The sequence below is a fragment of the Entamoeba invadens genome (assembly GCF_000330505.1).
Source record: "Entamoeba invadens IP1 unplaced genomic scaffold scaff_1105074725183, whole genome shotgun sequence".
Taxonomy (NCBI): Eukaryota; Evosea; order Mastigamoebida; family Endamoebidae; genus Entamoeba; species Entamoeba invadens.
In genome coordinates this window covers 558,540-574,062 of record NW_004443692.1, presented here as the reverse complement: position 1 = coordinate 574,062, position 15,523 = coordinate 558,540, and the positions used below count along the sequence as shown (strand labels likewise).

General features: G+C 35.9%; 11 protein-coding genes across 11 annotated transcripts; 7 read left to right on the top strand and 4 right to left on the bottom strand.

Moving 5' to 3' along the window:
* Window positions 1–935: 935 nt before the first annotated feature.
* On the top strand, window positions 936–1,566 carry EIN_181310 (hypothetical protein; the record flags this gene model as incomplete). The annotated part of the gene is made up of 2 exons (XM_004260697.1): window positions 936–1,103; window positions 1,162–1,566. 2 exons carry the CDS (start codon window positions 936–938, stop codon window positions 1,564–1,566), a joined length of 573 nt encoding a protein of 190 aa, XP_004260745.1.
* A 250-nt stretch (window positions 1,567–1,816) lies between these two features.
* EIN_181300 (hypothetical protein) lies at window positions 1,817–2,808 on the top strand (the record flags this gene model as incomplete). Its single annotated transcript, XM_004260696.1, has 2 exons — window positions 1,817–2,513; window positions 2,600–2,808. The coding sequence occupies 2 exons, from the start codon at window positions 1,817–1,819 to the stop codon at window positions 2,806–2,808; spliced, it is 906 nt and encodes a 301-aa protein (XP_004260744.1).
* Window positions 2,809–2,931: 123 nt separating this feature from the next.
* On the top strand, window positions 2,932–4,537 carry EIN_181290 (hypothetical protein; the record flags this gene model as incomplete). The annotated part of the gene is made up of 3 exons (XM_004260695.1): window positions 2,932–3,361; window positions 3,424–4,367; window positions 4,418–4,537. The coding sequence occupies 3 exons, from the start codon at window positions 2,932–2,934 to the stop codon at window positions 4,535–4,537; spliced, it is 1,494 nt and encodes a 497-aa protein (XP_004260743.1).
* A 67-nt stretch (window positions 4,538–4,604) lies between these two features.
* On the bottom strand, window positions 4,605–5,723 carry EIN_181280 (actin-1, putative; the record flags this gene model as incomplete). Its single annotated transcript, XM_004260694.1, has 1 exon — window positions 4,605–5,723. One exon carries the CDS (start codon window positions 5,721–5,723, stop codon window positions 4,605–4,607), a length of 1,119 nt encoding a protein of 372 aa, XP_004260742.1.
* Window positions 5,724–7,730: 2,007 nt separating this feature from the next.
* EIN_181270 (trafficking protein particle complex subunit, putative) lies at window positions 7,731–8,147 on the top strand (the record flags this gene model as incomplete). The annotated part of the gene is made up of 1 exon (XM_004260693.1): window positions 7,731–8,147. The coding sequence occupies one exon, from the start codon at window positions 7,731–7,733 to the stop codon at window positions 8,145–8,147; it is 417 nt and encodes a 138-aa protein (XP_004260741.1).
* A 596-nt stretch (window positions 8,148–8,743) lies between these two features.
* On the top strand, window positions 8,744–9,926 carry EIN_181260 (hypothetical protein; the record flags this gene model as incomplete). The annotated part of the gene is made up of 2 exons (XM_004260692.1): window positions 8,744–8,872; window positions 8,913–9,926. 2 exons carry the CDS (start codon window positions 8,744–8,746, stop codon window positions 9,924–9,926), a joined length of 1,143 nt encoding a protein of 380 aa, XP_004260740.1.
* Window positions 9,927–10,230: 304 nt separating this feature from the next.
* On the top strand, window positions 10,231–10,569 carry EIN_181250 (hypothetical protein; the record flags this gene model as incomplete). The annotated part of the gene is made up of 1 exon (XM_004260691.1): window positions 10,231–10,569. The coding sequence occupies one exon, from the start codon at window positions 10,231–10,233 to the stop codon at window positions 10,567–10,569; it is 339 nt and encodes a 112-aa protein (XP_004260739.1).
* A 63-nt stretch (window positions 10,570–10,632) lies between these two features.
* On the bottom strand, window positions 10,633–11,265 carry EIN_181240 (hypothetical protein; the record flags this gene model as incomplete). Its single annotated transcript, XM_004260690.1, has 1 exon — window positions 10,633–11,265. One exon carries the CDS (start codon window positions 11,263–11,265, stop codon window positions 10,633–10,635), a length of 633 nt encoding a protein of 210 aa, XP_004260738.1.
* A 258-nt stretch (window positions 11,266–11,523) lies between these two features.
* Window positions 11,524–12,480, bottom strand: EIN_181230 (hypothetical protein; the record flags this gene model as incomplete). Its single annotated transcript, XM_004260689.1, has 1 exon — window positions 11,524–12,480. One exon carries the CDS (start codon window positions 12,478–12,480, stop codon window positions 11,524–11,526), a length of 957 nt encoding a protein of 318 aa, XP_004260737.1.
* Window positions 12,481–12,733: 253 nt separating this feature from the next.
* On the top strand, window positions 12,734–14,015 carry EIN_181220 (dolichyl-diphosphooligosaccharide--protein glycosyltransferase, putative; the record flags this gene model as incomplete). The annotated part of the gene is made up of 3 exons (XM_004260688.1): window positions 12,734–12,860; window positions 12,956–13,775; window positions 13,829–14,015. The coding sequence occupies 3 exons, from the start codon at window positions 12,734–12,736 to the stop codon at window positions 14,013–14,015; spliced, it is 1,134 nt and encodes a 377-aa protein (XP_004260736.1).
* A 92-nt stretch (window positions 14,016–14,107) lies between these two features.
* On the bottom strand, window positions 14,108–15,199 carry EIN_181210 (endoplasmic reticulum-golgi intermediate compartment protein, putative; the record flags this gene model as incomplete). Its single annotated transcript, XM_004260687.1, has 1 exon — window positions 14,108–15,199. One exon carries the CDS (start codon window positions 15,197–15,199, stop codon window positions 14,108–14,110), a length of 1,092 nt encoding a protein of 363 aa, XP_004260735.1.
* Between the last annotated feature and the right edge of the window lie 324 nt (window positions 15,200–15,523).

The window sequence follows — 15,523 nt, the reverse complement described above, 5'->3', positions numbered from 1 at the left end:
GTTTTTCGATACTAATTTTTGATAAGAAAATTCTCGGTTGCGCACCCTAATATTATATATATATCATATTATAATATGTTATTTTTTATTATAAATATAATAGTTAATATTATATAACTTATTTTAATAAAAATTACTATTACTTTATTTATTATGTTTAATAATTAATTTACAATTTAATATTAAAATATGTTATTGTCTGTACGAAAAGTTTCATTTTAGTTGTTTTACTTCTGTCATATTTTGCCGAAATATTTTATTTTGATAATTTTTTTGTTATTCGATTGTAAAAAATTTTTTATTTTTAGTTAAATAAATTAATAATAGAAAATAGTAAAAAAATATATATATTTATTATATTTATAATATAAAAAAGTTATATAAAAAAAAATAAAATGTTGTGACAAAAAGAGAAACAACACACCAAAAAAAGATAGAATTATTTTTTTATTAATCTATTTGTAATGGGAAAAGTTACAAAAGTGAACTATTATTTAATAATAATAATATCTTTCATGTTGTTTCGACCAAACCATACATTTTCAATAATTTATTATCTAAAGAATTAATTAAAAACACATCAATTATTCAACCAGATGGTGGTATAATTGGTAAAAAGAAGTAGAAAATAGAACTTCTTTTATTTTTCAATGAAGGAAATCCATTTTTATTTTAAAGATTACCAAAACATGTGATTAAAAATAAGTAAGGTGATGCTCAACCCATTGACATAAAGAACTTATGATGACCTTGTTTTTTAATTTGTTACCATTAGCTTTCCTTTTACGTATAACTTTGGGTAACAATTGTTTATCTATTTTTTAAATGGACCAAATGGAAATAACGCCGAGACAATTGGTTCTTGGAAGTTTAATAATCAAAAACTCCACTTTAAAAATAGCACATTTAAGCACTAAATATTCAGTAAGCGTACAATGTCCAAACAGTTTGTGATAGTTATGTTAGGTTCTGGAGCTGTGGGGAAGTCTTCACTGACCGTTCAACTTGTGAATGGTATATTTATGACGGCGTATAATCCGACCGTGGAAAACTCATTTAACACAACAATAAATGTAGATGGGCAAATGATTCCATTAAGTATTGTTTGTTCTAACTTGTTATATTTTTATCATGTTTAATATAAAATTGAATGACACTTAGCGAGACACAGCAGGGCAAGAGGAATACACCAGTCTTCGAGACCAATACATTCGCAGTGGCGATGGCTTTATAGGTGTCTACTCAATTATCTCGAAAACCTCATTCTTAGAGATATCCAACTTAGATGATTTGCTCTATAGAGTTCTCGAAAAGGATCATAATGAAAAGTTTCCCATAGTGATTGTTGGTAACAAATGTGATTTAGAAGAGATGCGAGAAGTATCAAATGAGGAATTGAAAAAGTTGGCATCTGAATGGGATTGCCCCTGTTATGAGACTTCTGCAAAGAACAAGATAAATGTCCTCGAATCTTTTCAATCGGTTGTGAGAGAAATCCGTCGAAGAGCTCCAAAAACGGTTCAGGAGGAAAAAGTTCAAAAGAAAAAGATTTGTACACTTTTATGATATAAAACAGACTCTTTCGAATAGAATTTTTAATTAGTATTTTTTATTATATATTATGGTTCTATACTATTGTAAAAGAATAATAATAAAATTATTTTATTATTAATTTATAATATTTTATTGTATATTATAAAATATACTATTATATATTATAATAAATTAAATTACGATATTATCTATTAAAAAATATGTACTAATATAGTAAGTAAGGAAACTATTAAAGAGAAACAAAGAAACTTAATTGAAGGCGATGCAGAAGTTATACGATCAATTGGTCAATCGTCACGTTGAAATTCCAAGCGATGTCGAAGAGCACCAATACCTCTTCCAATTACTTAACGTCCTTACTAAGAAACTTTTGGAAACAAATATCCCCCCTCACAAAAACTCGAGAATTTCAAAGTGCCGATGCGCACTCTGTCGATATAAAGTGCTGTGTCACATGCTAACAAAACCACCATTTCCAGTCGAATTCTCGTTACCACGGAAAACCCCGAACTACGCACTTCAGTTTTTACCGGAGAGTTTGAGGTCACTTGACGCTTCACATTCGTTGGTCACCCTTTTTGTGAACACAAAAAATATGGGCAACATCGAGAGACTCAATTTGGCGGCAACCACACTCCCGATGAATTCAATGGACGTAATCGCAGCAATGCCATTGTTAAAGCACTTAAACGTTAGCGAGTGCAACGTCTCCGACGCTATTTTGTCGCAGTTGAAAGACGTACCACTCGTTTCGCTCGTCTGTGCAAATAACAATTTGACACCGACGTGCTTGGACCCTTTTGTAAACACACCATTTGGCAATACTATTCAATTTCTCGATATCTCAAACAATGCAATCAAACATCTAACATTGCTGAATGTGTTGAAGTTCATCAAGATTAAGGCTGTTGTGGTTAAAGGTACATCCATTAGCCAGAGGGAGTTGAAGGCATTTGTCTGTTTGTTCTTCTCACGAGTTTACTATATTTATAGTTAAAATAGGAATAATTATTCTATTGTGTGTGGATTAAGAATTGAATTATAGCACGACACGACGGGTTTAAATACAACGGAATGCAACTTGCAAAAAGCGGGCAGAAGTATGAGGGAGAGAAGTATACATTAGTTGATGAGGAATGGGGTGCAAGTGTTTTAGCACAGACGTTATGTTCCCTTGGTCTTGCGGCGTTTAAACAAGAGCAAACGAATGCGAAGGCATCAGCGGAGACCGTTGTATTTACAAAACAGAAATGATTGATTAATGGATTTCTATATCAATAAGGAAATATTTTAGAAGCATGGATTGGCACATTAGAATTGATTTGAATTAGATTTATATAATATTGATTTTCTATACTAAATAGAACTGAAAAAGCAATGGGGATGAGTTGGAGGAAGCCGAATTGGAAAAAGGTGTTGAACTATTTTCAATCGGTTCGTATAGAAATAGACTACAAAGTCCGGACGTATGGACCGGGGTGTTTACTCTGGGGGTTATTGATTGTGCTTCAATTTGCGATCATCGGAGTGATCTTGAAAGTTAACATCAATGTGATTATCCAAACGGAGACGATTAAACAGTATTATAACGACTCACAACTTCCGACGACGTATTCACTTCAATTGCCTAATATCGCCTTTTTGGCTAGGAAGCCTATGAAAGACAGCCTTTATTATGGACAGGGAAATGCAACATTTGATTACACATCAGTTGCTGGGTATTATTTATCTTTGATGTACACAAGTTATTTACACGAGAATGTCAACCTTGCATCAAATAATTATGTTACAGTCAATGGTGATGGTCGTTTGTTAACATCTTTGTTTGATCCATTTCAAATTAAGAGATGCGTTTGAACTGAAAAGTAGTTGATGGTGTTGTGGAGAGTTTGTGTGGTGCTGAAAACAAGTCTCCCAAGATGAAGAATTACTGTGACTATTATAGTAAGTTTGGTGGGTATAGTGGCCTCCCATATGATGTAATGGCAGAGAGTGGACAAACAATTACTGTTCAAGTCCTGAAGAATTTGTCATCATTCAACGATTTGAATTCGAGTTGGAGTGATGTGAGTAAGATGAATGTGAGTGTGAATATGTCTTATGATGTCCATTTATACAACCCAACGGATATAAAGCAGTTTTTGTACCACAAAAATCTTCCACTTGTAATGAGTGTGGCATACTACAAGCGGTGTCGCAATGTTGGCAATGTTTCTGAGCCAAATGTGAGATGCACCCGAGCACAGGGTCCTGACGGCAAATATAAAACGGATCAATTGCACTTCCACGAAGGAGACGTCTCTTCTGCAATCATTGTTGGCTGGAACGATGAAGGGTTTATCATACGAGGGCAACAACTTGGGCACACCAAAGAATATTACTTAGGTATGATCAGTGCGACGGAAGACATGTTTTATTGTGGCAACACATTTTCATTCGATTCGTGGATTTCGTATTTTGATGAACTCAAAAGTGTATTTCCACCGACCCGTCTGAAATTCAATGTGAACAATTCAGACCAATTTCCAGATGTCATCGAATTACTTAAAAACGACGATGTAAATCAAACGTATTATATCTGTGGGGATGGCAAACAACCCAAATTCAACAATGGAAAGATCACACTTAAAAGGGAGAATGAGGATGAGTGTGCCTTAGAAATCGAAGGATGGCCAGAAAAGATGGAAACCATTTTCTATCCCGAAATCCATCCCCACGGAAACTCCGAATTGGAAAGATGCTTCTATGGTTTAATGCCTTATACCACATACTTCGACTATTACTCACATTCTCAAGACAATTATGGCATACTCGTTTGTTCGCATTTTAGTATATTATAACGTAGAAATCCACTCAAATGCAGGGCATCAAGTCGTACAATTTTACTTTCAATAAAGCAACCGTTGAACAAGCGTATTACTCCAAGTACAACGAGTCATATACCGAGGGGGCGTATTTCATTGTCAACAAAAAGAAATCGTAGTGATAATTAAATTGATATTAATACGGTTGCCTCTACTCAATTTTTCAGTGTTTGTTTGCTTGTGGTTTCAGTCGTGCGATAATTTGCATTTCTTATTCACAATTTCCGCTCCAAACTCTTCGTATTCAAAACTGTTGATCGCCAATTTGTCAAATTGCGCAACAGACGCAAATATCGATCCACCCACCCAAGAAGAATACATTCGATCTTCGGGAGCTTCGACACAAACACTAATCGTTTCATTCGCCATCGTCTGAACACCCTTTTGCACGCGTTCCGCAAAGCCTTGATACATCGTATTCCCCCCAACACACAAGATGTTTTCAAATAGTCTTCGTCGCAAATCAATATCACACTTCATGATTGTATCATACACCGCAGTGTCTATACCTTGTACCATAGAGTCTCCACTCACAAATAGTTGCGGTTGGAAGAGGACTTCTGGACACAAGAAGCGCTCTTCTTCAATGGTGAAAGATGTGCCATCGGGTAATGAATACGTCCGAGCAAGTTCTGGGTCTTCAGAAAGACGAACGACATCCAACACATCAACTGCTACAATACACTCTCTCTTGACTTGTTGTTCCAAAACTTCTTTGGCGGCGGCAGTTGTCACGTTCACATCCCGTTTCTCTCCAATGGTCGAAACCAAATACTCAAGCAAATCGTTTCCAGCCAAATATTGCTTTGTCACACAATTTGAAATGACAAAACCCTCATAGACGGGTATAAACTGCGTCACATCGGCTCCAGAGTCAACGACCAACCCATCAATCTTTTCCGCAGCAAAGAGTGAGAGTATCGGCTGCATTGAAAAGTACAACAGTGGCGTTTTAAAGCGCTCAAACATCAGTTGTGCTGTTTTCTCTCTGATGTGTTTTGGGTTAAGTGCCGGTTCAGTCAATAAGACGGGTGAACCGTAACTCTCAGTAACTTCAAAAGAGTGTTTAATGATTGCAGAGACCATCGACATGTCTTCGATTGTTCCATTTCTCACAGGCGAGGAGATCGTGAAGTCGCGGCGTCTTTCTTTCAAGATTTCTCCGACGTACATGTCGGGTTTGAGTGTCGAAGTTTCTTTGGGAAGGCCAACAAAAGTGGGAAAAATGTGCGATGGGACTGACTCCCCGGAAAACCCGACACGGCACGACTGGGAACCAAAGTCGAAGACAACAGGCTTTTCCATCTTGGAATGAGATTTTTTAATTCAAGTTGACTCAACCACATTTTTTACATTCATCTTTTATAAATCATTTTTTAATCACTCATTTGTTTGGATTATTTTTCATTGTAATTTAGTATAGTTTTAATTATTAGTGAAATAATTTCGGAATTTCGAGGTTTTGTGGCAAAGAAAACGAAAATATAACCAATAATAGTTACTATTTTTTTTATTGCCATTTTACTATGGAAAATACAACTAACTTGCTCGTGATAAAAATAAAGATACCAAACCATAACAATATGCCATAAAAATTATTAATATAAAAAAATGAATAACTATTAATTTATTATCGTTTTAACTAAAGTATTTCCATTTATTTTTAATTTTGTACATGTTTGTTCAATATTATAGTAAAAATTTTAACAACAGTTTAATATTTAACTTTTTTATTTTTGAGCAAAAATAACCAAAGGTTCGGCTTTTCAAAATGAAATGATGGAGAAAGATAGAAATTGGTGGAATGATGAAAAGAAGAGGGTGAAACAAATGGCAATGATATGAAACCATCTCACCAAAACACTCAAAAATGGATTTCCCACCACTTCAACCTTTCCAAGACATCATCACTCAAATTGATGCTCTGATGACAGAACTTGAAGACTGTTTACTACTAGAAGAAGAAAAAAAGGTATTAAAAATTGAATTTCTAGTGAAGGCATTTGAATGTTTGTTCTCTCATTTTGAAACGTAAGAACTGACAACAAGGGTACCACTTTCTCAAATTTGGAGAGCGTAAGGTAATTGACATATCAAAGGAAAGAGAGAAGCTACGGGGCTTTGAAAATGTTCTTCAAGTCCGACAATATCTGCCGTTTTACAGTCGGCCTTAATAAAATGTTTAGCCCTCATCCGTCCAGAATTAAAGGCCAATCACCTTCTCAAAAATTTGCACTATTAGAGTTTTACTACAGAGTTAGTATACAAATACTATACTTTTGGACGAACTTTAAAAGAAGCTAAAATTTCCAAATTCCAGCAAAAATGTTTGAATAACAGAGAGTTTTTTTCGTATAAAGCGGGAATATTCTTAACAAAAATTGTATTAAAACAAGAAAAAGTCTTTTGAGTTAGCAAGTACAGAAAAAACAGAATGGAACATTCTTCTTTTGTTTTATCTATTTCAGTTTTTTCTGCGTATTTTATTTTACAAAGTGGCAACTGTATTAATTCTTAAAATACAATGCCTTACTAGTTCTTTATGGTTTATGTTTGGTTTATCTAGCTTTCTGATACCCTTGAATTTAGAAACCCATTCAACCTGTTTCAAAGCAAAATGATATTTAAAAGGAGAGTGTTTGTAACTCAGATTGCATGTTCGCAAATTTACGGGAGAATTAGAGTAATAAACTATTATCACTTTAACAACCATTTTATGAGAATAATTGACTGTTCGAGTTATTTTCATTCAATAACAATGTTGAGGACAGAAAAAAAAGGTGAAAAATTTTTCCTTTGAGTTGGGAGAAAAGTTGATTCTTTATCTGGTCTCCTTGTCTTATTAACTCCGGGAAATGGTAGCAAAAATGTAAATTCAAAGTCTTAAAGAAATGTAAATTCAAGCGAAGCACTATTTAACACGTTTGATCTATACTTTAATACAGACAATGACACTCTCAGTCCAAGACATTATTGAGAACTCGGAGACAGTTGATAATTCTATTGATGAAACACTAGAAACTACAACCCAACTGATCCAAGGCGTTGAAACACTGAAAAGAGCTTTTAATGACTGTTATTTACAATACATATATGCAGACGCACTCAACAAACAAAAGCTATTACCTTTGCTTTACAAACTTAAAGAAACAATTCAACAAGCCACACTGCTCTTGTGATTTATTAAGAACTCTATATGTATAATTTATTAATCAGTTCTTTTTTCTTTTGGTTGTTAACGTCATTCGAAATCTTTTATTTTAATTGAATACAAAAAACTTGACAACTGAAAAAGTTAAAATGGTGAAACTTATGACACTCTACATTTACAGCGAGACCGGTGTCTGTATGTATAACTACTCCTTTATTGAAACGGATATCACAGAACAACAACTCACAGAACATAAACAATTCATATCGGGGTTGATCCAATCTATTACCAACTTCTGTGACTGTATAAACCCATCGAACGCCCCAACGACATTCGAAAGTTTTAACACCGACACATACAAATTTCACTATTTCCAAACCCCAACAAATTTGAGGTTTGTCTTGTTCACAGACAATTGCCTCCAAACGTACACCGACTGGCTCAAAGAATATTTCGACTCGTGTTACGTCGTCGCAGTCGCGAAGAACCCGATGTTCTCGAAGTCGACAGAACAATTGAAGTGCCCGCTTTTAGACGAACTTACTCGCAACTTTTTCAAGCAGAAAAGCCAGAACTAAGTTTATTTCGTATAGTTTATCATATTAATATTTTTACTATAACTCATATTCTATAATTCAACTATATGTTACTATATCATATATATATACAAGTACTATGGTATACAATAGTTTTTATAATGAAATTATAAAATCAAAAAAAACAACAGGCAAAGGTCTTGGAAAAATGAACCAACGAATCGAAGCAGAGTGCCCCAAAATTTGCAGATAAGTCTAAAGTTAATGGTTCTATCAACAATCCCGTTTTTATGGATGTTTTAATAGTAATATACACAATACAATGAAAATTCAATTCTTAGAGTTTCTTTGGACCCTCTGATTGATGGCTTTTGTATAACATATGTAACGTATAGTTTCATACTAATAAAAATGTTAAAAATATTGTTTTCTGAGTGAAATAACGATTAATAGAGGTCTGAATGAACAAACCTTTAAAAAATGTCAAAAACATAACAACGAATTCTTCTTAAAAAGTCTGATATCCTCACAATTTCAAAGAATTATTCCCGAAAGAAACAGGGAAACATGGACAATTAATAAAAATTTCTAAAGTTCGGAGTTGATACTCCAAACTGAAAAATCAGAACTGTTGTGTTATGGCAAAAACTGCAAAACTCTTGCAAAATGGGTATATGGTGAAAGAGGGAAGCAACGTGAAGAACTGGAAGAAACGATGGTTTGACTTTATGAGTGATGGGGTGTTGAATTATTACACGAATCGGCAAGTTTGTTTATCAAGAGATTGGCACTGGAAGTAATCGACAGGAGACATGCCAAAAAGGGAGTCTAGACCTTACCCATGCGACACAAGTCATCAAAAACAATACAAAGAAGTTGATGTTAGAAGTCACATTTGACACACAGCGTGTTTTTCGACTTCGTTTTGACGATGAAAGTGTGGAAGACCGGTGGTTCAAATGTTTCACCGAGTACATCGATGACAGAAAAACGTATTTAAGAACGGGGTTTTCTATATATGACCCGGTCCATTTGGATTCATTCACATTTTCCGACTCAATTGGAGCGACAGAAAAGGGGCAAGTCCAAAACGTGAAAATGATAACTACACAACGGTGTTATTCACTCAAAACACTCAGACAAGCTGCCTTGAACGATTTTGAGAAAATGGAGACGATGAAAATCCATGAGAGTCTGAGAGCGACAGACTCTGCCTTTGTGATCCAGACCCTTTCGATATTTGTCGAAGAGAATTTGTACTTTGTGATGACAAGTTACCCATCAAAAAGACTTGCAGACGTCATGAACAAATCAATTTTGCCGGTGCCAAGAATCAAGTTTTACGCAACGGAAATTTTGTTGGCGCTGAACGCACTGAAACAATGCAATTACGTCCATAGAGAAATTAATCCCGAGACTATATTCATTGGGGACGACGGACATGTTTTGGTCTCAACACCAATTGGACTGAATTTGACATACAAAAGTGGCATCAACTATGTTGCTCCGGAAATCATACAAAAGAAGTCTTCGTCCTTTTCATGCGACTTTTGGTCTCTGGGGATCATCCTCTTTTCTATGGCTTTTGGAGACTCGCCATTTTTCGATACCAACCCCGACATTGTTGCAAAGAAAATTATGAACGAACCCGTCAACTTTCCATATAACACATTTCCAGAGGTCGAAAGCTTTATAGCGGAAATGCTTGAGAAAGACCCCACGAAGAGAGCGTGTGAATATGAAATACTCAAAAAACGACCGATATTCATTGGAATTAGTTTTGAGAAATTCATTAAAAAGGAGATCAGTGTAAGTAACTAAGATATTCAAAAGCACTTGCCACAAGGTGTTGTACAAGTTGTGTTAATGCAATTTGTGTTATTTCGTAATTTAATTAGTTTTTAATACTTATTATTATTATTATTATTATTATTATTATTATTACTAACTGAATTAGAAGAAGGAATTCTTTTACTATGAATTAAAGAAAAAAAGAAACTGATAAATCAAGACGGAGAAAGAAGAAGTCGAAGCTCTGATGGAACAGAAGAACGAAAAGAGTGTTCTTCAGTGCGAGAACTTGAAAGAATAGAGCGCCACGGGAATGGAGAGGAAAGACACAGAGATGGTCAATAACACCGAAGAGACTGAAAACACTCCCGACAGCCGCGAAGAGTACCTCAAACAAAAAGCACTGATCGACGAAATTCGAGAACAAATGAATTCCATTTCTTCACTCATCCAACAAGAGACGAATCGTCTGAAAACACTCCAAGATAAGATGGACACGAAAATAGAAGAGATACGGATCTTCTTGGAAAAGAACCCCGTCGATGACCAAGAGGCAAGTGAAGACTCTTGGGGGGAAGACGATATCATTTGGGAAGAGTTTGCCGATCACCATCACCCAAAAGCTCAAAAGGTAGAGGACGCAAAAAAGCCGAAGCCAAAGGAAATCTTGTAAATCATTTAATTCCCTGTTCATTCAGTTGTATTAACTAAGATATAAATTCAGTAATTCAATAGTTTATAACTCCTTATCCATGGCACTTTTCATTTGAAGAATCGTCTCATGCATCTTTTTGACCGAATTTAACACAGGAGAGTCGGACTGAAGGGTTTGTGATGGTTCAACACTCTTCAATTGTTCAAGTTGAGTGAGTTGCACTTTTTTCGAAGACATTGGTTTACAACTCTTGGGATCTATAAAAGGTATTTGAGAAACGTCTGCTTCCTTTGGATATATTAGAGTCTCTATTTCTTCTTTTTCAGCGTGATTTGGAACGGCTTTGGGTGGTTGCTCAGTCTTATGTGGCTTCTCACGAACTCTCTCGAGCTGCGCTTGGTGGTTCTGTGAAATTGGTTTTGTGTGTGTTTTGCGTTTTGTAGTTCTTTTTTGTTTTTTTGGCTGTTGGATTTGCTTTTCATTGTGTTCTTCAGTTACTTCGATTGTTTTTAGAAGAGTTGGCTTTTCCTGTTCTTGAAGTTTGACTTCGACAGATTTCTGTTGAATGTTTTTAAGTGTTTTGATTGTGTTTTCTTTTTCTGTGCATTCTGCTGTTTTGTTTGAGAGTTGCATTCTTAAGTGTTTGTTATCCTTTTCGAGTGTATTCATTTGCGTTTGTAGCAACACCATTGTTTTTTCTATGATATTAGCCATGTCATTAATAGTGTTTAAACATTTTTCTATCTGCCCATTGTTCTTTTTGATGACTTGTATGCTTTTTGTTATCTGTTCCATTTTCCCGCCGTTAAAGTGTTTTTCCAGTTACTTGTTGTATTTATTAATTATTTGAAATAGTTTATTAATTATTAATAATAATATAAATATATTAATTATTTCTTATTACAAATTGACTCGATACTTTCTTTTGAGTCAATATCTAATAAAATTAATAAAAAAACTACTGCATACTAATTAAGGTCTTCCTATTTTATATGTTTTCTGTGTGACAAACTTCATGTCAGAGTCGAAGAATATGAATGACTTTCTTGAGAAAAGAACCAAGAATAGTTTACCGTCATTTTGTATTTGTGTTAAGAAGCATGGAACATCATATGGGACAAGCTCAAAAGTAAAACAAGGCGAAGTAGTAGAAGACACCGTTGTGTTAAATGCCAACATTTTCGAACCATCCGCGTTCCTCATTACAATAACACAATATTTGCCGAACATTATTGACGCTACACACTCGATATAAGTCGTATCAAAACTAAGTTTAATCTGTTTGTTTCGTGTTTTGAGTGCATGGAAATAAGCAAATGTCGACGTCCCAACAATAGCGTAGTTGTCATTCAATATTCGGACAAAAGTGAACTCTTCTTTGTCAATATCCAACGAAGACTTGACACCCCCGACGTAGACAAACTGTATTTGGCAATTATCGACGTTGGAATACACCAAGTTGCCGTCTAAGATTGTTGCGTCGACTAGCAGTGGGTATACAATTGGATGAGTTTCGATAGTACGGAACTCTATTGTTTCATATACAAAAATGTGTGTGTTTGCGACTACAATCAACTTGTTATCAAGACAATTCACAAAGTGGATTTCCTCCGGAAAGCGAAGTGTCATTTTCTCTGTTTTCACAACCGTTTGTTTCTCTAACGCAATAAGTTCCTTTGCAGGTGTTTGTTCCCAAAACACTTTCTGTATGTAAACTGCAGATGGCGAAGTGTCTTTATTGGCATAGCAGCAATACGCTACTGTGTTCTCATCCACTAAAGCTATGGAACGTACGTTTAATATTGGTAAAAAGAGTTGTGAAAGCACACTCACATAGTTTTCTGTGCACCTCAAAAGCCGAACACCCTGTTGTGTCCCACAGCACACTGTCCCGTTTAATACGCTAATCTCACGTTTCTGAAAGTTCATTCACCTTTTCGAGTTCGGTTAATTTCTTAGTAATTGATCTTGAGATATAGCACCAAGTCCGATTTCTAGTGCAAATGTATTGAAATGAAAACAATTAAAATGTTATTAATAATTTTATTATTGGAATAGTATATCTTCAATTAGTAATATATAATAATATTTATAATATAAAAATGTTACAAGCAAAAGAATCAATCAAATCAAATAACAAAAAAAAGAAAATGTTATTAGTGGTTTGGAACTGAAAAAGCCAATGAAGGTTTTCTTTTTGCTGCTCCTCATTTTACAAACTTTTTCGCAAGAAGAAAAACCCGTATTGGTCATCTTACAGTTCATGAACCAGGAGAAGTCGTTCAGTAAATTCATTAACCAAGTCAAGTGTTTGTTATAGAAATGATTTGAAAATTAATACATAATAGTATCACTCATATTGGTGGTACTTACTAGATAAAGACATATTAGACTGATTTAATAGCACTCGGAAAACGCGTTGAGGTTGTCGATATGGACACTAATGTACAATTTGAGTCGTATGACGAATTTAATTATGACAGCGTTTATATATTAGCGCCAAAATACACGTTCAAAAGCATCACAGCACACCAGCTGAAAAGATACGTCGGAGCGGGCGGGAATGTCTTTTTCGCGATATCACAGGTGTACACCTCATCCGTCAAGTCATTCCTCTCAACGTTCAAAGTCACACCCGAAGACGCAACTCAAGGCGATTTCACTACAATTAAAAACGCGTTGTTCAAAGAGACCACCGTTGCGTTTAAAGGCGTTTCTTTGGAGATTCCAAAGACTCCAGCTTTTGTCTCGCTTCTCTCAGAGAACACTCTTAATAGCAAATACTCAAATAAGCAGCACTCCCTTGTGTTCACGTTCCAATCACTTGCGAATGGCCGTCTTGTTATCTCTGGTAGCGTCGAGTTGTTCAGTGATGTCAACTTTAATAACAACAGCGATTTTGTTATTCCGCTTATCCAATGGGCTATGCAAGAGCACGGAAAACTCATTTTGAAGAACGTTCAAATCACCAAAATTGCAGGAGCGCCAGACGTCGAGAATGAAGGGATGTTCTTTATCAACGACACCGTCAGTGTCTCTTTCGATATTTCACAGAAGGTGGGTGGTGTGCTGACCGAGTACAATGCAGATGATGTGATGGTCGAGTATAGATTTGTGACTCCAGTCATTAGCAACTACGCTCAAAACCTGAAGAATGGGAGTTACGTATTCACCACGGTGTTACCAGACAGATTTGGAGTGTACACAATTCTTATCAATTACACGTTTGTTGTTACTTTTACACGTGAGTGTCTAACTTCTCTCAACTAATATGCAGCAAACCACTTTTGTCAAGACTCGAGTTCAACAAGGTGACCCCAATCCGTCCTTTCAGACACGACCACGTTGAAAGATTCCAGACGCAGTGCATGCCCTTCTACCTTGCTTACTTCTCTATGTCCGTGTCTACTGTCATCTTTGTCTTCTTTTACTTGAATTACAAAGAGAATCCCAAGAGAGACTAATTCACCGATTTTTAAATCACTTGTTTCATCACAAGATGTTGCTCTTCATCATTACAAGACTAAAATACCAACACAAATCAAATATCGACGAATTAAATATCCTTTCCGAGCTCAATCTTCTTCTGGAGTGTGTGGATAGAGTCAAACACAAATGCGTCAATCAACTGGAAGACAGTGAATACACCGCCGATGATTGCACAGACGCCAATTAAAAAGTGTAAAAATCCGTGGTTGAACTCGTTGACTTCCAAAAGCATTGGTGACACGTCATAATACACAAACACTCCCGGTTCGCCCTCTCCTTGTCCGCTTCTCGTTTGTTCGTTAATAACAAAATCGTAGACAAACTTGGTGCCGTTGATGAAGTTGTTTTTCTTTGGAATGAGCGTCAAAAAGTACTGGAACATCCCATTCATCTTGGCATCCTTTTTCGACCCACTGTATGTCTTACTCCCTTCGCCAAATGACAAATCATTCCATGTGTGTGTCAAGTCAATTTTAGTTCTTCCAGTCCATTCAATATTGTGGTGATGCCCAGTCCATGTGTTATCCGATGTGCCCGGCGCAATATGGAAGTTACCTCCAATCTTATTGAGCAACAAATTTCCCTCGACACGGCACCCCTCTTCTAACGTCAGTTTTGCCATTTCCAATTTCTCGCTGTTGTCACATTGGGCTATGGTTCGGATATTCAAATTCCATCCTCTCTCTTTGTACGCCTCAATGACATCGTCACATGTATAGCAGCACTTTCGACTTGGTGTCTCTGCACCGTAACATGATCGACATGTTTTTTGGTCAACTGTTTTGATGTTTGCATTGAGCTTTTGTTGAGTTGCTTTGAGCTCCGACTCAGTCAACGGCACGCCGTTTTTATTGAGTCGAGTCTTCGTTATGTTTTTCTCAATGTCTATCATCGACTCTCCGCTTTTTGTCAAGACGTCGACGCTGGTAATAGGGCAAGACGAGAATGGGAATGTGATGTCAAAGTGAACTTTAATCTTTTCGTCGCGCTCTCTGTCCACAATGAGTTGTGGTGTGACTTCTCTCTGGAGGTAATACCTGAACTCTGTCAAGACCAAAATGCCGATTAAAATTCCACAGACAATTGTCATGATCCCACCAAACCCGTGTTTGACTTGAAGGTCTTCCGGGACCTTCCCGTATGCATCAAACCTCTTCATCAATTTCAATTTTTCAGTTCCTTGAATATGAGTTAACTATTGAAACTATAAATAATAGTATTCTTATGTGTTATTTAATGTATTCTATTAATATACTATTATTAATTATAAAAGTACTGAAACCATTACAAGAACACAAGAAAAGGTCGAATTACATCATATCTGGTGGAATGTCAAGCTCCTCCTCTTGTACTTCTCTGATCTTGAACATCTCTTCTGAGAGCACAAGAGACACGAAGGTGCAGTGGTCCATTTTACCTGGGACAATATTGAATCCATATTTCCCAAGTTGGTTGTCGATTTTTTGTTGTCGCGCTCCCGACG